The sequence below is a fragment of the Pleuronectes platessa genome, chromosome 12 (assembly GCF_947347685.1).
Source record: "Pleuronectes platessa chromosome 12, fPlePla1.1, whole genome shotgun sequence".
NCBI lineage: Eukaryota > Metazoa > Chordata > Actinopteri > Pleuronectiformes > Pleuronectidae > Pleuronectes > Pleuronectes platessa.
This window is the reverse complement of record NC_070637.1, coordinates 15,890,627-15,912,742: the sequence shown is the minus strand read 5'-3', so window position 1 is coordinate 15,912,742 and position 22,116 is coordinate 15,890,627. Positions and strand designations below refer to the sequence as shown.

Genomic DNA, 22,116 nt, shown 5'->3' with positions numbered 1-22,116 from the left:
CGGGCTTCACCAACTTGGGGAGAAGGTTACCTGAGTTGTCATAAATGTTTTCAGATTCATTATGGCAGTTAATAGGAAGATATTCTCTTAATGGTAATGACACAGGCAGTCTTACAGGTTAGACGTTTATGGAGCCTACACACTACCGTTAAACAGGTTACACCACTTAAACAATAACCACAAACCTTGTGTATACACACCTACCAACCACTGTCATTTCAACTGAGGCATTAATAGGGTTACCATGTTTAAAGGACTTGGATTACACAACGGCCATATGAAATATATAATATCAATATATAACGAAACATACATAAAACAAATCATTTGCAGTTTATCAAATCTGGTATTAAAAGGCACAAAATACAATATTCCACAATGTTAAACTACCTTTATCACATTCAAAAAACCTGCATTACAGAATGAAAACATTGTTTCAAATGTAAATATATATAAAGTGCAATAGCTTCAATATTCCTCCTCCTGAAGCCACTCCATTCCTTCATCCGAAAATACTCCACGACCAAATACCAACAATATTTCACCACACCCTAATTTGCTCTTTAAGTGTACCATATGTTTTCCCCCTTAAACGAGTTTTCCCAGCTCTCGTTAGAAACAAGTAGTCTGAGCATTAATCACCTGCGGCTATACAGTACACGGGCGTGCAGGCAAAGAGGTAAAGAGAGTCACTCTGCAACACAGTCGTAAACTGTCTGTGACACATCTGGAGGCTGACCCACTGGAGACCGGCTCCAGTGATGGAGCGGTGCCAAATACAAATGTTGCCAATAATTGACTTCACTGCCAACGCTAATGAAAAATTGTCCCTCATTTGCTTGGTCAAGCAACAGATCTCTGGCGGTTAGTTGGCGTGAGTTACAGCTGTTTGTTTTCTAGTAAAGTTGTAACTCTCTACCGCTCATGGTCAGTTAAAGGTAGATGATGATGATCCTGCAAGCGTCAAATAAAGAAAAAGCAAGCTGCATTATTCAGAGAAGAGGTGTTTGTGTGTGTGCGTGTGTGCATGTGAGGGGAGGGGGGGACTGGTGGGCTGATTTTATTGCCCAATTTAGGCTGCTTGCAGATAAATCCATATTAACATTTAATAACAGCCAATAAGCAACATATAATCTAGGTAATTATAAGCCAAAGATATGTGTTTATTACAGTTTAAACTACTCAGTCCAGTAGGGAGCGCTCTGAATGAGAACTTTTACTTTGAGTGTGAAATGTGTGAATGGAATTGGTATCAATCTTAAAATTCCTGTTGGTATAAGGTGCTGCAATAAGTGATGACAACAATGGGAAAACATGACTCTATGCTTGAAGCCTTCCTCATGCTGCACATCCAGCCCATGCATGCACAACCTCTCACTCAATCTCAAACTCAAACACAGATTAAAGACCAAATACAAACCAATGTTTAGAGACTATGGGTACTAATCTACATGCAAACAACCACATTTACAATTGGATCTAATGAAGCCAGACTGAGGTCGTGTGGGCCTTGAGGAGAACCTTGGAACCATAAAGTCTGTGTTACCTGAGAGGAGGCAGCACTGAGGCCCATGTTCAGCAAACTTTCGAGGCTACAAATTTCATTTACAACAAAACATCTACATGTCCACAACATAGCTTTCCGCACTCTCCTCTGCACACTCTCTGCCTCTTTAAACAAACACACCCACCCACCTACCCATACTTCCTGTATGGATAGTGTGTAGCCCACAGATGAGGCTATTTTAAGGACACAATGGATTCACATTCAAAATTCCATTTCACACACATAAACACAGACTCCGTTATGTAACATACTACAGTTCCACTCTTGGCAGGAAATGTGCACCATTCAACACCACACCCAAAACCCACATGGACTTGATTTAGGGACCAGCACTGATGGTCAATATGTAAGGACATTGGGTCACTCCAACTTTGACGTCCCTAACCCATCGAGGAGGGGAGGGATGAACTTAAAACCTTCATTCAACAAAATGTGCTTCGATGTCACATCCCAGACGATTTACCGACAGTATGAGTTTGAAATTATACAATGTATGCCCAGTATTGCGAAGAGTTGGGCTCTTGCTGCTTTGAACACATTGAGTCGTAGTACGAGAGCCGTACTTGGGTTTGTGCTAATGCAACAAGCTGAGTAAGCATGTTGACACGTGTGTATGCACGCACACATCGGCATACTTGTCTGCAGACTGCTCACAAGCTGCAGTGCGTGCAACATAGAGACAATAATCAGTTTTGACTGAGTGGCATTCTGGGGCAGATCCTTTGGATGTACTGACAGGAAGGAACAAGGCAATGAGAGATTTTATATCCTCTTCAAGAGCACAGGCTAAGTCAGGGTGATGCATGAATAACCTCTGGTTTCTCCAAATGGAGGCCATTGTGTGCCCTTGCTGGGATTTGAGTGGTATTTCTTTTAGGGGGCAAAATGAGAATTTTTTTCACCCAGAGAAACCAAGTGGCACGACTTCAAAGCTTATCCGGGGACTTAAAGCCTTACAACAGTGAGGACAAACCCAAAGTCTTAGGAGCAGACCTCTAACAGTTTTAAAGTTTAACTCTATAAACATATGTAGGGATACACATTTTGCAGAGATAAAACACACAAACTGCCAAATATTTTTTTAAACATTAAAGTAAGCAGCATCTTCGTGACTTCCCATGTTATTAAATGGCCGTTTCTGGTTGGATGTAAAACTTCAGCTGGGCACAGTCTGGGTCTTAGATCTGCTCTGATGTAGTGAGCTCTGGCAATGCAACTGATCACTAAATCAAATAAAAGAGACATTTCTCCTTTTTTTTCTGGGCCAATCCCCAGCTAACCCTGCAGCCATGACAGATAACTACCTCACAGGGTCTTTTCACTTTTATTTGGTGTGGATCAGGTTAACAGAAAATACAAAGCAGCCCTCATCAGAGGCAGGCTCATGTCATAAAACAAGTGTTTGTGCCAAAGAAGAGGAGAAGTCCGAGGAGAGGGAGAGGAGGCAGAAACACAACAAACACTCCCCTCAGTCATAATGAGTTAGCTCTGTTCAAATGTTGGCAGCATCTCTGACATTTCACGAATCTTCCTCGCTACCTCGGTCCCCAGCTCATTGCCAATGTACCCACGTGCGTATGTGGGGGATCCTGGACTCCTTCTTGTGAAAGGATATGATTTCTCTTTCAATGACAAACAGAATACACAGTGACGCACAAAACTCTATCACGATTTAGAAAGAGTTATTTTTTGTTGTTGTTTCTTATATTCCAAGTGTCCCATTTCCCTTCAGTTTAGAATGATAATCATCCTAAAGAGAATTGAATCATGTTTAAGCGAGATATTGCATCAAACCCAAAATGATGTCCTCTTTTATACGTGTTGGTGTTGCGGTGATATTATTGTGGGCGCCTATTTGTTATGTTCAGTGAAATACTTGATTTGTGTGTTTGTTTGAGAACATGGCTACAGCATCTTGTAATAATTTGGATTAACACTATCAATCAATGTTCAAGATCGTTAAATGTCATTGCTCAGTTTGTTGTTTGGGATAAAGCTGCTCACACTGCAGCAAAACACAACATGATAACATAGTGACAATGCAACTGCATAACAAATGTAAAAGTAGAGCATTGAGAATATCAAAAAACAGCACATCAAAATATTCATGTGTCTTCATGTGTACTTTTTATTCAGTATTAGGGCAGTTAGCAATTGGCAATGTCACTGAATGTGAAGTTTGGGGCAGACAGCTTCCTGCCAAGCCACCACGAGCAGGACAACCTGCGCAGTTTAACCTTAATACCTGGATGCAGGTTACCAAGTTCAGAGCCTTAAACCCACAAGAGTGTGTGTCCGTTGGTTATCTCCACTAATCCTCATTACGACCCTGAGAATACTCCATCAGACAACCGAGGCAGGTCAAAGGTCAGCTGCAGACAATGAGGTCACCATGGCAACCGCGGGCGCTTACGACCTCCACCTTTGTGTGCGAGAGAGGGGACCGGAGTTCAGAGCTGACAAGGGACCTCTGAAGGGACAAAATCACTCTCACTTATGTTAAGTTGGATCCATTTGAGAACAATGAGGGTGTTTTTGCTGCATGCTGGTCTCAACTACAGGCAACAAAAAAAATACATTTATAGAGCCATATAAGTGAACACCCAACTTCCACAAAAAAGCACAGACACACACATCGCTTTGAATATCTGCGGTACTGCCAAAGTAAACAGTCACTGCTGGGTGCTGCAGGCTGCCGGTCCTGGCTACCAGAGCTCTGTCTGAGGGACCCACGAGTTTTTTCCTGATGCATGTGTGATCTCAGCTGGCTACTCCTCTGGTAAACGCACTGCAGCATAAAAAAAGGTAATAGAGCAAGAAGTGCGGAAGATAAATTAGTTCGCAGGAGGAGCTGAGCTGAGCTGACTACAAGTATGCATGGGACTATTTGTAAGAAGTAGATGGCACCTGCAGTTGTGTTGTCCTGAACTGAGCTTTGCTTTGTAATTGTGGTGCACCTCAACCTCACCTTAAGTGCACCTCACTAGTTCTTGATAAATACAGTGATAAGGAGACAGCAGCATGCACAGATAATAGTTAACAATGCTAACTATGAGTGCTAAACCTTTTGCATTTTTTCAAATATATATATATAACGCTAAACCTTGACTGGTTATAGAAGTCAAAAGAGCTGCCGGCTGACTGAGGGGCAACAACGGGTCACATCCTCAGTGTTCAAACACTAATAATGGTTGTGTGTTGTTTGATATGTTTGTTTTTACCGTATTAAAAGGACGTGTTAATTAGATTGTCTATGTATCCTAACATAACCATAGTGAGTCCATAACAAATAGAGTCAGTTATTCAGCCTTGAGCTCTAAACATGTCAAGTCAAATTCAATTGACAAATACAGGAGCTTTTGCACTCTGTGAACTGTTAGGGTTTGTGCATGTGTGTGTTCTGGCCGTGTGTGTGTTTTCAGCGGGCTAATTTATTGTAGTATTGTGGTACACCAAGGTCCATGATGCGCAACATTGAAGTACACAGGGAGAATTTTATTAATGGAAGTAAAACGATGTCTTCCCTTGCCCAGTATTTAAGTGGATATACAGAAATCCAGAAACCTTCTTCGTAGGTATACGGTCTGTACTTGTGTATCACGTCCACTACAACACATGGTGTTTGTTTGTGTTCAGGGCTACATCTCAGCCTTGTCGTCCTGGCCCCTATACAATGCGAGTTCATGAGGGGGGCCTTAAGCATGAGTGAAACCAGACATTTTTCAAGGGAAAGCTCCAATCGCAGTGTGTTTGACACTCACTTTCTTACACACAGACACAATCAAAACAGTTCTGAGTGGTTTTGGAATTCGGCTTCGCCCATACTCACGCACGGCTGAATCTGAAATATATGTTAATGACCAACAAATCTTGGTGTGACTGCTCATTCACTCACTGCTATAAAACCAGAAACACAACTCATGTGCCACTACGTTATCTCCTCATTGGCCTTTGCACTTTTTTGAAGAAAAAAAATCCTCCTAGAGCTATAAACGTTCGCTGAAGGGTGTGTGAGCTTGAGCAGCAAGACTGGCCTGCAAGTCAACGTAATACTCACACTACAAGTACACAAAAGGGTAACCCACATACACTGACAGCATGCTGTCTTAACTTATATATTTAAACACAAGACAAAAGGCAACCTTGCTCTACCTGTTCTGCATCAGAGAAGTAAGCAAAGGATGAAGTTGAGGACTTGCCAGACAGCATCGTACCATCTGTCTTGACAGCACCTGCTTTAACCCTGCACTTAGACAGACAGAATCCAACCAAAAAACCTGTTCTCAGACCACAAATATGTTATTGCTACATATTAGTGTAGACCAACGTGATGTCAGTTAAGACAAATGAGGAAGTGACAGCAGGCTCTGTTGTGTGAAGGATAGTGGATCAGAAGTTTAGTTGTCTTACCCTGTCTGTCTTTCTAACAGCAGCCTACAAACACACTGTCTAAAGTCACAACCACATGCCGTGCAGTGTAAAAGTGTCTGAGTCTGAGCCACACACACAAACACACACTGACCCACAGTCCAGGCTATTCCAAATAATATGTTTGTAAATCTCTGGCCATCCTGATCTCTCCCTCCTCGCCCTCTTGTGTGCTCAGAAATAGTGCACAAAGGTCAATCAACCCTAATCTGCTACTGCCACTGCTAGCACTCGGAGCGCTCTGCCAGTGGATGCATGCACAATTGCACACACAAGGCTGTAGAGCCACATGGACCCTCACTCACACATACCTCCCCCAGCCACATGGACACCAGTGAACACATGTACATGGTTATGTAGCTCGAGTTGCCATGCAGCTGCCTGAGAAACCCTTATTCCCACCGACCAAAATGATTTCTAAAATCCCTCTTGGCCTGCTGTGTGCTGACTATACACAAGTATGTACTAGATAAAGAACCAGAAACTGCACATGCTTTAAGCAACTAAAATATTTAAAAGCTACTTCCTATAGTCCCATGCATAATTAAATGTGACAACAGTCCCCTAAAATTCACTCAAGCTGCACCAAATTGCATACACTTGAAATCAGTTCCCTAAATATTTATATAATATAATTTTTCATCTAGATCGGTTAATTATTCCCTGGGAAATCAGCGAAAGAGATTTCCCCCCCCTAAAAAAAAACTAATGTTAAAGAAAGCCATGATAAAAATGCCTGGATCCTCCCCCTGATCCAGATCCAAAACCAAAATTGTATGGATTCTTCTCTGATCCATACCACAAGTTTTGTGGTAATATGTCCAGTTGTTTTAGTGTAATCTTGCTTACAATTAAGCAAACCAAAATACAAGGGGTGAAAACATAACCTCTTTAGCGAAGGAAAGAATGCAGGATGGATCCACCCCCTTATCCGGATCCATGTCCAATTTTAAACGGAAATACATTTGTTGTTTTTTGCGTAATCCTGCAGACAAAGATACAGACCAACAAACATACAAAAACCAGACAGAACTCCCAACTGACAATCACAGAGTCCCCAAAAAACATTTCCAAACAATAGTCTGTCATTTAAAAATATTTAAAAAGCAGACAGTTGCCTTCCTACACGTGCTACCTACAGGGAGCAGCATTCTTACCTAACTGAATATCAGTTTTTTAGCTACTAAATGCTCCACCAGCTAGACGCTACTTCTGCTTATGTTGGGTTTATGGATCTTATTCTCTGAAACCTGGTGCTTGGGAGAAGTGAGAGTGAACCAATAAGTTATAATTCAAACAGCTAAAGCCAAGGGAAGCTGCAGATTCACGTGATAATTGTCTTTGGGTTCATTACTACAAAAGTCCCCTTTTACGCGGTCACACTGACACTGCCTCATCGTCTTTCGATAGAAAAAAGTGGAGCAGATTTTAAATTGACTCCGAGGAAACTAAACCAGGGTCATGGATGTTAATTGTCTTACTGGGTTGTCTCGTAAAATATGCGTTCACAAAGACATTCATTGCCACCAAGCAAAAACATCAGGCTCAAATTTGCTTACATGGCCAAGCCCATCCACACTAACACAAACAGCCTCTTACTCTCAACACATGCTGACCTGCTGCCGGTCATGTGACAGCGCTTTCCAGTCTCACATGGGACACACACACACACACAAAGACTTAAGTACTTCCCCTTTCATTACTCCACTCGTACATCATATATCAACATATAACAGGAAGGCACTATGAAGTAAAGTATGCAGCCTCTGTTCAAACCAACCGAGAGGACTCACGTTGTGAAAGTGAAAACCTCTGTTTCGCCTCTGACTCACTCGATTATAGCTGCTAACACCAAACAACTGGGAAGACTTCAAAAGCAATGATGTCAGACAGTAACAATTGCTCTTCTTTTCACTTGCTTCAGATCAGCTGTTTGCACACGCACAAGGGAGCTCCAGTGTAGTCATGCTCAGACTGTTGACTAAATGTACCCCTTTGTGGGAAACAACCAAGGTTCTGACTCTTCCTGTTAAGTGAAATTCAAATTCACCAGTACAGATTAATGTAGGCCTCACCTGTGCAGCAGAGAGAGTGAGCGGAGATGAAGGCTTCCTCTTCCTCAGTTCCACACACTTCCTCAGCTTGCAGATCTGGTGGCCGGTCCTGCGGTTGAGGCAGCAGCTGCACTGGCCACAGTTGATCTTCCTCAGGCACGGCTCGCACATCCCACACCTGCTGCGCTTCTGCCGCTCTTTCCGGTGATGTTTAGGAGCAGTCCAGGAGGGCAGGCAGGCCCCATCTGGCCCCCACGATCTGCCTAGAACCGAGGGGCTGGGCTCTCCGTACCCTGCGTCCGATTCGGTGTCAAATGAAAAAGAGGAACGAGTGCTTTCCGAGCTGCAGGACAAGGTGGAGCTACTGTCCAGAGGGGGAGTTGAGATCTTTGGCACCGGGTCCGGCTCCATTGCTGCGGCCACAACGCCGCCTTTGCTAAGGTTTGATTCACACTCAGCCGTGAGGTCACCCGGTCTCGACTGAGGAACCACGGACATTGATGTCCCTTTCTGGCTGCTGAAATCCAATGGCTCCGGATTGGATTCACCATCTTTGGTCTCCATCTCCGCTGGTGTGCACACTCGTCTTTCTCCCTGAGGAAGAGGGATGTCTAGGCTCTGCAGTCGATGTGGTTCCCCCTGACTCAAATCCCTCAAGCTTCTTGGTTTAAGGGAGTCACTATGGATAATAACCGGCGTGTTTCTCTTCACAACAACAGTCTGCGACATCAGGGTGGTTTCAGGGACTGCAGAGGATTCTGGGATGTAAGGTTTAGCACCACAAGTGGTAGGTTGCATGTCTATCTTTCCCTTGTTCAGAGCTTCTAAATCAAGGAAGTCTGACGTGGAGGGGGGGGCTTTGGATGGATTTGAGGTAGCTGTGTTGGAGACTCGTAGCACACTTGCAGGTGATTCTGACAGCGCTGTCGGGCCTTTGTTAGAACAAGGAGGATCTACAGGTTGAGAGGCTGGAGTGCCGGAGTGGAGGTCAGTAGCTTTGACAGATACATCATTCTCCTTTTCTTTAATCCCGCTCTCTTCTCCCACACCGTTCCCCAGCCTCTCAACGACCTCCTCCATCTCTTCCACAGTCTCATCAAGTCTCTTGTAGGCTTCATCTGCCTGGAAACTCTCTCCTCCCTCGTATTTTCTCTCTGTGACAGCTATCATTCTTTCACCTGCCCTGTTGTCTTTCAAGTCCAACGTGTTACCTTCCTCTTGGATGGTAAACGCATCATCTTGCTCACCATCGCTGCCAAGATTATCAATCTTGTGTCCAACGACGAGTGAAGTGTCGTTTCCGTCGCTGCCCCCCTGCCCCCCTGGTGAGCCAGTACTGGTTAGCACAGAGGGCTCGGAGGTGCTGTCTTTACTTCCATCATCGCAGAGTTTCAGCTGTCCGTCAACATCATCACACACAGGTTCTACAGTCATGCACAGCAGGTCACCCTCATCTGCAGTCTTTTTGTCTTGCTGGGTTTTAGTACTGTCACAGCTGCCCTGAACACAATCCTCCAGTGTGTCGTGACACGGTGGTGAGTCAGCTTTAAGAGGGCTGCCCTCTTTTGCATTGTTGACCACTGGACCCTGATCTTTGATACTCGCAGGACCTTCAAAATTCGTCTTTAGAGACACTGGAAGGATTTCATCTACATCAAAGGTGTCCGGTTTCAGATTTTCCTCCTCATCCTCATCTGGAGTTGAATCGTTGATGCTGGTGCTTGAGGGCCGGCTTCTTGTGCTCCTCAGCTGGGATGCTGCTCCTCTCCCAGCACCCCCCCTGCTCTTCCTCCCTTTTCCACGAGGTTTAGGGGGCTGGCAGGGAGGGACGGACAGCCGTGCGCCCCGCAGAGATGCCCTTCGCCCTGGGGGGTGCTGTACCTCAGCACACAGGTCGGGCAGATTGTTCTGCTGTCTAAGCCTTGCAGATCCTGTTTTATTCAGGGCATAGTTAACTCTGCCAGGGGACCCCCCAGGACCACGGCCAGCAGGCCCACTGACTCCTCTTCCACGGGTGCTTTGGCCTGACTGGGCCTGTGCTCTGGGTGTTGTCCTTTTGGGTTCTGCAGGTGTTTTCTGGGGTCTCTCTGCCGCTGCTCCCTGGGGTTTATTTGAGTTACAGGTTCTCCTTTTAGTACTGATCACTTTCTGGGCATTTTTTCTCTGAGCAGGTGTCTGCCTCCTGGCGGATTTGGTGGTGGCCGGCATGGCTGAGGGTGAGGAGGAGAGGATTCCTGGAAGCCAGCATGGGAGCCAAGTGAATAATAATCTTTTGGTCAGCACACAAGTTTGTTTTCCTCCTTTTTTTTTTTTTTTAAAGCTCCCTTTTTTGTGGGTTTTATTCCTGGACTCAAGAACAGGATGGTTCTGTTGGTGTGTAATTACTGTGCATGACCTATAAAGGAAGGGGGGAAAAGACAACAATCAAAAATACAAATACCCGCAGCACCTTTAAATGTATAAACAGAGAAATAATAACACACAATAGCTACAAATAGCCATCGTTTCTTAAAAATGTAGATTTAGAGTAATAATAACAAAAACTACATTACTCAGAATGAATAAATAAGACAACATTTTAAACACAAATAGCACCTTTAAATGTATTTTAGACTCAAACATTTGGAGTAATAACCATAATAACTGTAGTTTACTCAAAATTAACACATAAATCAACTTCAAAACGTTAAAGTTAATAGTGTTACTCAAAAACATTAAGTTCAATTTGAGGTTTGACAACATTGTAGTACAACCTAAAACGCTGAATATACACAATGTCTCTTGACTTTGCTGGTGAATGACACTTTCGCCCCGCCTGAAATATCATCGGGCCAAGCAAGTGCTGCAGGTTAAACGTCGAAAACACAATCTAATATGTCTGTAGAGAAAATAATAACAGTAAATATATCTATTAAATGCTAATAAGCGCATAAAAACCCCGCAGCTTCCAGTGTGGCTGCAGCGGTTTAAAGGGCAAACGCGTAGAGGAGCGGGCTCTGTCCGGAGGTCGGATCCTGGTCTCGTGTCTCTGACTGGCGGAAGAAGAAGAAGGTTATTACCGTGTAAAAACCGCCGCTGCCGCTGCTTGCTGCTATTATCTTGTTGTTGTTGTTGTTGCACTTGACCGCTATTGTTCAAAGCGCCGCGTGGATACAAACCAGCGGGAACCTGACTTTGGTGCGTGTTGTGTTGTTGCCCGGGAGGTTTTCTCCCCACACACACACGCGTTGACGGCACAAATGCTTGACATACCAGCGAGAGACACACGGTGCGAGCTGCTAATAATACTCCGCTCCGGCCGGACACCAGCGACACCGTGGATCCGCTTCCCTCCTCGGCAAATATAGACCGAGCTCGCTGCTCTCTCGACGCTGACGCACGGACATGACACAGAAGAGCCACACGCACCCAGCCGCTCGTTTTGTTAATAGCGTTGCGCGACACCCGTTTAACACGCAAATCCCTCTTGTGTCAAATCCACCCAAGGGCCAGCCCCCCCCGCTCACTCTCTCTCCCTCCACGAGACGCAAGCCCTCGGTCTCCGCTGGACACGAACCCCGTCCTCGGCTGCGGAGGGAGGGAGGGAGTGAGGGAGGGAGGAGGGTGCGCTGGAAAACCCGGACTGCGGTTAGGAGAGCCGTCATCCCTGCGTGGTCCAAAACGAGCCGCCCCCTATATCCCGACTGCGCCCTTGTTCTGAGTTCTACGGTACAGGTTGACAGCACTGCTTTAGCCGCCATTTATTTTTCTCACTCTCTGAAAACACGTGTCGCTAAATGAGGAAACTCCTCTGAAAAGAAGGAAACAGCAATATGTGCGTCCCCCGAACACAAACAAGACAAGTTCAATGAACTTTAAATATATTTCAGCCATGGGATAAGAAAACGACTGCTTCCGGCTTTCAAAATAAAATGATATATGATATAGATCAAGGGTCCCCCAAACTGATGAAGACATGGAGCAGGGACCCCTACTTTATATATTGTATAAAATTGTTTTTTTATACACAATTTTAAGAGGTCCTCCTCTTTGCTTACAGGAGGCTTGGAGTGAAAGGTCTACGCTAGTCTCATGCTGTGAGTGATCCATTGCCCAGCTTGAGAGAGCTACCGTGGGCCACTGAATATGTGCATTGCTAACTAAAAGATAGTCTACTGCCTCCATTTATCCATTCGCTACAATATGTTGGATTCATGCTAATGTGTATTAAAAGGCATTTCAATTTGTGGAAATAAAATTGGTTGGGAAAAATTAAAAATAAATTGTCTAATCAACCTGTTGACCACCTGTTGAAGACCTCTGATGTAGACAGAGTGCTAGGTATGACATTGTATTACATTCACATGAGCTTCACGTATTTAAGTGTAAAACTGTGTCACCCGTTTTCCATGTATACAACAACGACTAAACATAAGCGTTTTTACCGCATTAATTTAGAAAAATTGCGATTTTGAATTCCACAACCTTAACTTGGTGATTTAAAGTCTGATACTAGTTCAAGACGGTTCTAGATTACGAATAATATAGTTTATATCCCCACTTATAGTTCAAGACACTGGAATACTTGCACCATTGCACCATTGCTACAAAGATTACTGAGTAGTTTTGGAGAAATTCAATGTCAAAGTCCCTTTTTTGAGCAAAATTCTGTCCGATCTTCTAACTTTAATGTGGAGTAAATCTCATTCCTTTCATTAGTAGTTCAAGATACTTATAATGCTCCACTCAGTATTTGTATTAGCATTGAAATAATTGCACAATGCTTTTCTAATATTCAAACTTTTATGCAGGGTAAAAAAACATTTCTTCCATAAGTAGTTACAGATAAGTAAATCATAATCACTAATCAAAAGTGAAATTGGACTTTTGAAACATTTCATTTGGATTCTTATTGAATTAAGAAGGAAACAATACTTTCAATACTACATTAGAATGTCCAACAATTGAGTGGATGTTGCTTTTAGTGTGAAATCTATTCTTACGCGCTGTTACCGTAATGACTGGTATATACCTGACTCAACACAACACGGGCGCCAGCTAGACTGTGTTTCTTAAAGTGGAGGCTGTTTAACTAGATCATTTATGTCGTTTTCTCTCAGCCCTGTGAGAAAACACTCAGAAAGAACTGGTAATCAAAGATCATTCAGCTTTAATTGAACGTTATAGTCTCAAAATGGTATCCTTATATATTAACAATGTACATAGTTATTTTTTTTGACAGCATTGTGACCCTTAATAAAGTTCAAACACCGATTTCATCAAATTGTCAAGTGTATAAAAAAGTTGACTATGTACCGTAGTAAAAACAATTACAATACAAAGGTCATAATTAAGACAATTTATGATCACCGTTAGAATCAGTGGCAAACTTGAAAGAATAGAAAAAGAATAGACAAGATATAGGCATTCTACATTAAATCAATTGAGATAAATTCCAGAGGGGAAAACAGAATGACAGAGATAATAATACAGAATAATACAGATCACATACAGAAGAAAATACAGAATAATACAGATCATATACAGAAGAAAATACAGAATAATACAGATCATATACAGAATAATACAGCTCATATCGAAATGCAGAATAATAAAGAGCATACACTAAATCTAATTCTAACCCTAAAACCAAGTCTTAACCCTCAAACGGACAAAATGTCCTCACAATGACGGTATTGACGCAAAATTGGCCCATAACTGTAGAAAGACCTGCGCACACACCCACATTGATGACGTCGTCCTACGTCAGTAACACGCGACTGTTTGCAGCCGTCAGTCGACTCTGTAGCGAAGGACACTGATTTAAGAGCATGAATCTCACAGCCTCTTAAGAGTCACACTGAGTCCAAACTCCTCTCTCTGTCGGTCTGTTCCTTCAGAGGTAACAGGGACAGGGTCTGGTCCGGAGTCCATGAGGCCACGTTGGAACAGACAAGCAGGAAGGAAGCCAGAGGAGCTGCAGCTGAGGTGCGAAGGAGAAACAGATTTCACCTCCTCTTCATCCACACACCGTTCACTTTGTACTGTGAGTATCTGCTGTCAACACACAGCCTGGGGTAACTGCTGTCTCTGAGCTAGATCTACTTACTGATCTGAGGTACTTGTACTTTGACTCTAGTATTTTCATTCCCTTTATACCGCTACTCCATTTCACTACAGAGGGAAACACTGCACAGCTCTTACTTTACTAGTTAGGATTATACACATAGCACATATCCATAGCGCATTCATTATATGCTGGTGTGGGCGATGCAGCAGTATATGAAGTTAGAGGTGAAGTGATGACTTTGATTAGATAACCAATCAGCAGAAAATGGCTGATTCATTTTTCTGCCTCTTTTTTTAAATAAAACAATAAATAAACAAAAGCACCAATAATTAAGACAATAGTCATCAGATTTATATCAATGTCACCTTTATTTCTATAGCTCATTTAAAAACCACTTGGTTGGTCTAGTGCTTTACAGATTTATTAGATTAAACCACAATGAAAGCTGTAATTGGTTGCAGCACCATATAAAATAGTGTCGATATGAGTTGGAACATGTAGAATGCGGCTTACACATTAATATATTAGTAATAATGGATCTATATGTGATCAAGTACATGTAATATGTTAATACTTACTCATACATGACTTATAATGACAGTGTGCTATTAGTACTTTTATTCAAGGATCTGGATACTTGTATTAATACATAGGCTACATGTTCAAATGTGCCTTAACTGTCTTTTCCCCCACACTGTGCAGTCATGGATGTGGCAGATTCCTGAGCAGAAAGGATGACATCAGAGGCCGCGGTCTCCACACCTGCTGCCATTAGCAGCACACCCGCCAAGAGGGACTACTACTGGCTTCGCTCCTTCGTAGCTGGAGGTATGATCTGACTCATCAGTCTGTACTATCACTGTCACGCCTGCAGGGATTTACACAACATTGGAATTTGACACTCTGTCTGCAGGACTTAATAATTTTATTGTGGAGACACTTTCTCCTTTGCTTCTCTGTCCGCTGCTTTACCGTGTGACCTAGAATCTGATGTCCGCCTTGATAGAAGCTTTGTTTATAAAAATGCCAGGAGGCTAGATGCCTCATGTCTTTAGCTGCTTTCAGACATGCACTGAACTGTGGATATTCTCCTGAAATGATCTGCAGGGGCTGTATGTGAGAATACAAAGGTTCGAGTCAGTTGCTGAAGACATTCTCCAGAGTATTTCCTGCGGCCAGCCTCCCTATTAAAAACACTGGATATTCTCCTAGTCAGAATACAGCTTGACTATGTCTGGAGATTCACTGCGAGCAAATGATGACGACACGCCTGCCTAACTCGGACGGACTCAAAAATACAAATGTATATATAATATTAAATACAATTATCTCTAGATGAAAAAGTGGTGCTATACATGTGGAAGAAAGACTACGAGATTCGAGAGCTTTTGGTGATTGGGGCTGAAGGCAGTGATGAAATGCTCGAAACAAAAACACCTGATTTCCACAGAGGAATTTAAACTTCAAGTCCTGCCTCCTGTCTGCTCGACCTGGGCGCCACACCTCACCTAAACGCTCCAGACAGTTTCCTGTTGTAAATACATCCAAACTGGGTAATAACCTGCTGTGTTCCTTATATGTGAAAGGCAAACTTCAAAATATGTCTGCACCCGACTGTGGAGAAATTCTCCAGAGTTCATGTCGACTTAAGTCAGTGTCACCACACATTTAATAATACATGTGTTCCTGTTTTTGTTTTTGTTCAGGTGTGGCAGGATGCTGTGCCAAAAGCACCATCGCTCCTCTGGACAGGGTCAAAATTCTTCTCCAAGCCCACAACCCCCACTACAAACATCTAGGTAAAAGATCAGCAGGCAAACATGGAAAAGCCAGTGAGTTTCACACGTCTGTGCCACATGAGCGGAACGTCTGGTTGTGTCTTTGCAGGAGTGTTTTCCACTCTCAAGGCTGTGCCAAAGAAAGAAGGCTTCCTTGGCTTGTACAAGGGTAACGGGGCAATGATGGTCAGGATTTTTCCGTATGGAGCCATCCAGTTCATGGCCTTTGACAAATACAAAAAGGTACAGTGTCAAAAGAGACAGAGGTTGTTTATAGAATCGTGATTTGCTTTAAAGTCGTCACTGGGTGTGTTTTTGGTTATAGAAACATTCTGCTACATCTGAAGTGAAATGCAGTGGGTTTTGTTACTTTTGATTTGTGAACCTCTTGACCCTTGTCTCCTCCCTGTTGATTTACAGCTGCTACGTAAACAGATGGGAATCTCTGGACACATCCACCGCCTCATGGCCGGCTCTATGGCAGGTAATTCATCTTCCAGAGTGATAAGATTCCCTTTTTCACTCCATTACGGCTGGATGTCATGTACTGCACCGGCAACTTTTCCATCCATTTGATTATTGGCTGAGCACAAACTGTTTACATTTGTCACCCGAGTGCAAATGTTCTCATTTCTCAACATTCATACAGTGATGTTTAAGTGTAGCTCTGCAATCAAATGAATGAACATTTATCTTTTAAAAAATTCAGATTCCTTAGATCTTGTATTTCTTCAAACACACTATCGAGTGGCAACAGTGTTGTGCATTGGTATTTTGAATGTGTGTGACATGCCACTGATCAGTAACTGTTGTTCAGTTACATTGTTAAGAATAATTTCTAATAGGTGATGATATCTCAGCAACGACTCAAAGACCAAACACCAAACTTTTTGTTTTATATATAGTTTTTTTTTGCAATTCCCCTCTAACTGTTATAATGACTCATAATAGGGTTGTTTTTGGATTGAAGGATAGCATACTGTTTAGACAAATAGGAGCTGGAAAAGAACTTAACAACGATATGGGAACCATTTCTCACAGATAAGGTCAAAGTCCCCCCAACACGATCAAGCTTCATTAGCCCCTATCTCCCGTAATTGGGAGATAGAAGCGGTACTTCAAATTTCGGTTGGATGTTTCTCATGTGAACAAGTCAGCACGCCAAAAATTTCATATTTAATTCTGTGCAGCCCTAAGGTTTGATGATTGACACAGAATGACGCATACACACTGAGAAAAAGCAGACAAATCAACTTGAAGTATTGTGTGTTCTTCCAATTTAAAAGGGAACCTCTGTAAAATTGGGAGTTCAAGTCTGATATCAGCTTAAAAGTCACACCGTATGAGGTTATTAAACCTTGAATTAAGATATGTTTGTTGAATCACAATGAAGCATAACCACAGCAATAACTTTATTATTATTATCCTTCTACCGTGTTTTCAGGGATGACCGCGGTGATATTCACCTACCCCCTGGATGTGATCCGAGCCCGACTGGCCTTCCAGGTGACAGGAGATCATCGCTACACCGGCATTGCCAACGCCTTCCACACCATCTACCTTAAGGTGATCTTTGCAGACATTGATGGCTTTAAATTTTTTTTTTTTTTAAATCAAATATTCAGATTTTAATTGCCATGCCATTTCTTTTTCCTTCCTTTTCCATACAGGAGGGGGGCGTTTTGGGTTTCTACAGGGGACTTACTCCAACACTTATCGGAATGGCCCCTTATGCAGGTGACCATTGAGATTGTTTTGCATAGACTGATGGTAGTGTCTGTTTTATATTGACCTCATGTCGCTTCATGTAGTTTTACTCTTTGCCTTCTCTCCGCCAGGGTTCTCGTTCTTCACCTACGGCACCCTGAAGACCCTCGGCTTGAAGCATTTCCCAGAGCGGCTGGGACGCCCCTCCTCAGACAACCCCGACGTCCTGGTCCTGAAGCCCCACGTCAACCTGCTCTGCGGAGGCGTTGCTGGTGCCATCGCTCAGACAATATCGTGAGTGTGCACACCGCTTACTTGGCAAACAACGAGCTCCGAGACGACATGACTAATGAGCTGACGATGTGGCTGCTTAATTTGTGGCTCACAGCTCGGGCGTGTTATTGATTAGTGTGATTTATTTGGCAGTTGACGTGTCGTATTGTGTTTCTTCTCACCAGGTACCCGTTGGATGTGGCTCGGAGAAGAATGCAGTTAGGAGCCGTGCTTCCTGACTCTGAGAAATGCACGTAAGTAGAACCTATGCTCTTACTCTTAATGTTGTGTTATACAATGATGCTCTGCTTTCAATTACATGGATCAGTTTGTGCAGTGTGTGTCATAAAATAAAGACTAGACACATTTTTGACTTTTAGAGTTCTTTGATAGTTGATTGATTACTGATTTATGAGTGCTCATCAAGCTGAAGAATCAGTTAGTATTCAGGCCTGTGTCTCTAAATGGTGGAGTTGTTTAAAAATGAACCTGTTTATAGTTGCCTCAGGCAAGTTGGTCTGCACACTCTGGTTCCTTAATAAGTCATGGTTGCTCTCTGCTCCTCTCTAAAAGTTTTTGTCCGAGTTTCCACTTAAAGTAGTCGATTCCACTTTTGGCTGTGAAAGCAGAGTTTGATGAATATTTGGCTTGGAAGTAAGGAAAAGCGAATTCCAGAGCTAAGAGAGCTGTTTATATTAGATAAAATACTAAAGCCTTTAAGGAGAAAAGGTTGAGGCCAGCTGTATGACTTCAGCAACATACTGTTTATACCTGTGTAAGTTCACATTAAACTAGTCCAGGCATCGCTCATTTCCTGCATTACCTGCTTTCCCTAAACATTCAAGATTCTTTTAAAGAATGTGTCCAGTCACTACATCAACACCATACAAGGTAATTTGTCCCATGTCCAGGAGACTTCTTTCATGTTAGAATGGCTTCTGTCCATAAGGTTTTAGTTCCTCATAGCACAGACAGGCATCAACAACAAACAAGACCGATTATGTCAATAAGAACTGTCCTGTAGATTTAATACTTTATCTCAACACAGTTAATAGAAATTAACTTGGATCATTAAAACAACAAAATATGACTTTCTTTTAAAGGAGACGTATTATGCTCATATTCAGGATCATCATTTTGTTATTTAATCAAATTTGTTTTTTCTCTGTTATTCTAAAGCATGTGTAATATCTTGTATCGCACAGATCACTGAGCAAGACCCTGAAGTACGTGTATAATGGGTACGGGGTCAAGAAGGGATTGTACCGAGGCCTTTCTCTCAACTACATCCGCTGTGTCCCCTCCCAAGCTGTGGCCTTCACCACCTATGAGTTCATGAAGCAGACCCTCCACCTGAACTAGCCGCTGTTTTTAAAACCGTCCAGCTCTGCAGACCCTGCGCCCGGGCCCGCACCGAGACATTAAGCAGCTCAGCCTCAATGCTCCCTTCACAGGGTGATCCGAGACTCGCTCGCTACATCTTAAACTCTTCATAGTGGGCTTTGCCTTTTTCCTTGAGTTCACTGAAGGCACCAGGGAAGTCACTTAATGCCGACGAAGGAAACCGGATATCAAACATTAAGGTACTCCGTGTCTGTCCTGTTCCAGTCCCTCTTTCTTCCTGTGACTTGCCAGCTCTTAAGAGTTGATTAACTCAACCACACGACAAGTGGCTTGAATTTGGTTGGACGGCTTGAGGCAGTGATTTGCTCTTCAACAATGTTGCCGACAACACAGAAGCATCCCTCTGATTGTGTAACAGCCCCCTCCTCATTCAGACATCAGCAACACACACACACATACACACACACACACACGAACACACACACACACCTCTCTTTCTAATTATTTCCATCGGTTTCACCTCACCCCAAAGTTTAGCCATATGTATTTATTTAAATAGTAAACACTTCAGTTCTAAAGCTACACGTTGTCTTTATTGTTTAATGTGTCTTCATTTTTACGGACTTGGCTCTTATGCTATAATCATAAATAATAATAGTGACAGTAATTATATTCAGATGTGTCATAATGTTTTGTTTATTTGTGGTTTGCTATATTTTTGAATTTGAGATAACTGTAATGTTTGGAGAAGAGTCTGTTTGTGAGTCTTTGCCTTTGTCTTCAACAAGATGAATATAAAACACTAGCTTCAGGGTTAAAGATGTGAAAGAAGCAGTGTCCTGTGTTGCACATGATTTCAGTTTTTATTCTCGAGGCAACTTCCCTTTTATTTGCCAAACATTGCATTGGGCACCAACTGTAAGTGTTTTACTTTGCTGCTCTCCGATGTTCAGTGTGTAGCTGTGATCAGAATGAGTTGTTTGAGAGTGTTTCAGATGTTTTGACATGGATGTAGCTCCGACATGTCTGGAGGGATCTCAGGAGAAATTTGCCCTTCATTGCTGTTTCTTTGTGTATTTATTCATTGGGGACTTGTTGCCACCGGGTGGCAGTATTGAATATATATTGAATTGTTTACCATCAGAGCTGATAGAACACTCGCACATATTTCAATCTTCTCTTATCAAATACACTTTAGGCTATTTAAGATTCATTTTCAGTTTTTTGGGGTTTTGCCTAACCAAAGAAGGTTGTCAGATATTGAACATAACATTTGCAGCTAAAACACTGTTTGCATTTAGGATTGCTGAACATGAACTGAATGAGAGTGTTGTGTGTTCACATCACTTTTCTGAACAAGCAGCCTCATTTTTGGAGCCTCTTGCCTTCTTCTCCTTTAACCTCTTACTTCGCCGGAGTGATTGAGGTCGAGTTTATCCTCATGCTTCAGTTGCTGCTTCAGCCTTCATATGGCTGTATGGTGTAGATGCCTTAGAACTGTGGTTTCCAACCTGTATGGCCTGTGACACTATTAACACAACATTCATACACCATCTGCACAACCTTCAGGGACAATTTGGAGTTCCGCATGCAGACTGGGGACCTGTGGATTGAACCGAAGACCTCGTGGTTAGTGCACGACCCACTCTCTCCCCTGAGCCACAGCAGCTCAAATGGTCAGTTTAGTTGCTGTTCAATCATATTGTGACCACTCAGTTGTCATTGTGTGACCCATTGAAAGGGGTCGAGACCTCCAGGTGGGAAACCACTACCTTAGATCATACAAATACAAAGAGAATTCCCACAGACATGCATCGAAAGTTTTTTTCTGTAGAAGAGGTTTGGTGTGAAAAAGGCTTCAGGCCCTCCTCAGTCCAAAGGCAACTCATCAAACTGCTTTAAAAAACAACCTACATCTGATCCCGATAAACTTAGGAGGAGAATTAGAAATCAAGCAGTTAAAAAAAACCATACTCACATTTTGACGCAACTGGCACGAATGACCTTTCAAACCAGTCAAATGAAAATGTCCATTGCAGACGTATGTAACTAACTGTAGCAAATGGACTGCAGCATCCGACTATGCTCTCCACCTGTGTGAGCCTAGGAGATCATTACTTTTGTGTGAGTGCTGTATACACCAGCTTACACTCACTGTTCATCGATTTCTGTGTTTGGTTTCAAATACATGGTCTCTCATTGTAATTGTAAATTTGCACAGTCTCGTATCGTTCCTGCTGCTTCAAACAGATTGTTTTATAAGACGAGGGATGCTCAATACATTCACACGTAGAAACATACATTATGTCGCTGTACAGCTTCATTATCTGTTTGATAAAATGCCAGTTTTTGTTTCAGTGACTTTACATGTGTAAAAACAACTTCAAGCCTTGCATCCTTATTTTGTCTTTGTATATGAGAATGATCTTACCATCGTTTTTTTTTTACTGAACGAGAAGGTGCAGTAACCTGGATTTTAGAAAAATAATATCCGAGAGAAAAACATAGTGATGCATTTCACACTTTGTGTCTCAAACCCCTGTTAATGTCGGTGGACTCTACAACCACTAACGGACGATAAAGCATTTGCATTAATTTCACTGCAGCTGGAATATACTACCTTATGTTGCCTGATGTCACACACAGATTTGACTTGTAAATGTGATGTGTAAACAAAACAATGTACGTACAAATGTTCTTTGATGAATTTCATCACCACATCATCTGTGAAATACAGTTAACCCGAATGAAAATGCTGTTCTCTGTTTTTGTCTTTATCACTGGGATTCTTACTATTGTTTCTTTTATAAAACGTCCCTCTGTTCATTTGATATCATTTTCACGAATATGATCTCCCCTCCTGCTCCTTCATTCATGTCTGTACTGATAACACACCTGGGAAGCATGGACGTATTG

General features: G+C 42.6%; 2 protein-coding genes across 6 annotated transcripts in view; one reads left to right on the top strand and one right to left on the bottom strand.

Moving 5' to 3' along the window:
* Window positions 1-11,816, bottom strand: part of tet1 (tet methylcytosine dioxygenase 1) — a 29,387-nt gene extending 17,571 nt beyond the window's left edge. The window contains exons 1-2 of one of the 3 annotated variants that reach the window (XM_053436084.1): window positions 11,109-11,816; window positions 8,071-10,444 (exon numbers count right to left, since the gene is read on the bottom strand). In XM_053436084.1, coding sequence (XP_053292059.1) covers window positions 8,071-10,257 — 2,187 coding nt within the window. In that variant the 5' untranslated portion in view covers window positions 10,258-10,444; window positions 11,109-11,816. The remainder of the gene's footprint in view (window positions 1-8,070; window positions 10,445-11,108) is intronic. The other 2 variants (XM_053436086.1, XM_053436085.1) reach the window with 2 other exon arrangements.
* Window positions 11,817-13,788: 1,972 nt separating this feature from the next.
* On the top strand, window positions 13,789-22,026 carry slc25a16 (solute carrier family 25 member 16). 3 transcript variants are annotated; one of them, XM_053436754.1, is made up of 11 exons: window positions 14,801-14,926; window positions 15,206-15,401; window positions 15,549-15,651; window positions 15,805-15,897; window positions 15,986-16,119; window positions 16,297-16,360; window positions 17,321-17,442; window positions 17,547-17,613; window positions 17,715-17,877; window positions 18,042-18,110; window positions 19,062-22,026. In XM_053436754.1, exons 2-11 carry the CDS (start codon window positions 15,354-15,356, stop codon window positions 19,216-19,218), a joined length of 1,020 nt encoding a protein of 339 aa, XP_053292729.1. In that variant the 5' UTR covers window positions 14,801-14,926; window positions 15,206-15,353; the 3' UTR covers window positions 19,219-22,026. The 3 variants fall into 3 exon arrangements, with proteins under 3 accessions (XP_053292730.1, XP_053292729.1, XP_053292731.1); XM_053436755.1 differs by lacking the exons at window positions 15,206-15,401; window positions 15,549-15,651 and adding an exon at window positions 13,789-14,074 and having other exon boundaries at window positions 19,062-21,953; XM_053436756.1 differs by lacking the exon at window positions 15,206-15,401 and having other exon boundaries at window positions 15,434-15,651.
* Window positions 22,027-22,116: the final 90 nt, after the last annotated feature.

What these genes read in the sequence shown, in the direction of transcription:
- slc25a16 (XM_053436754.1), top strand. Translation starts at nt 15,354, where the DNA reads ATGATGACGACACGCCTGCCTAACTCGGACGGACTCAAAAATACAAAT. An exon ending in CCCCCACTACAAACATCTAG is followed by an intron (nt 15,898 to 15,985) that starts GTAAAAGATCAG and finishes GTGTCTTTGCAG; the next exon opens with GAGTGTTTTCCACTCTCAAG. An exon ending in CCTGACTCTGAGAAATGCAC is followed by an intron (nt 18,111 to 19,061) that starts GTAAGTAGAACC and finishes TGTATCGCACAG; the next exon opens with ATCACTGAGCAAGACCCTGA.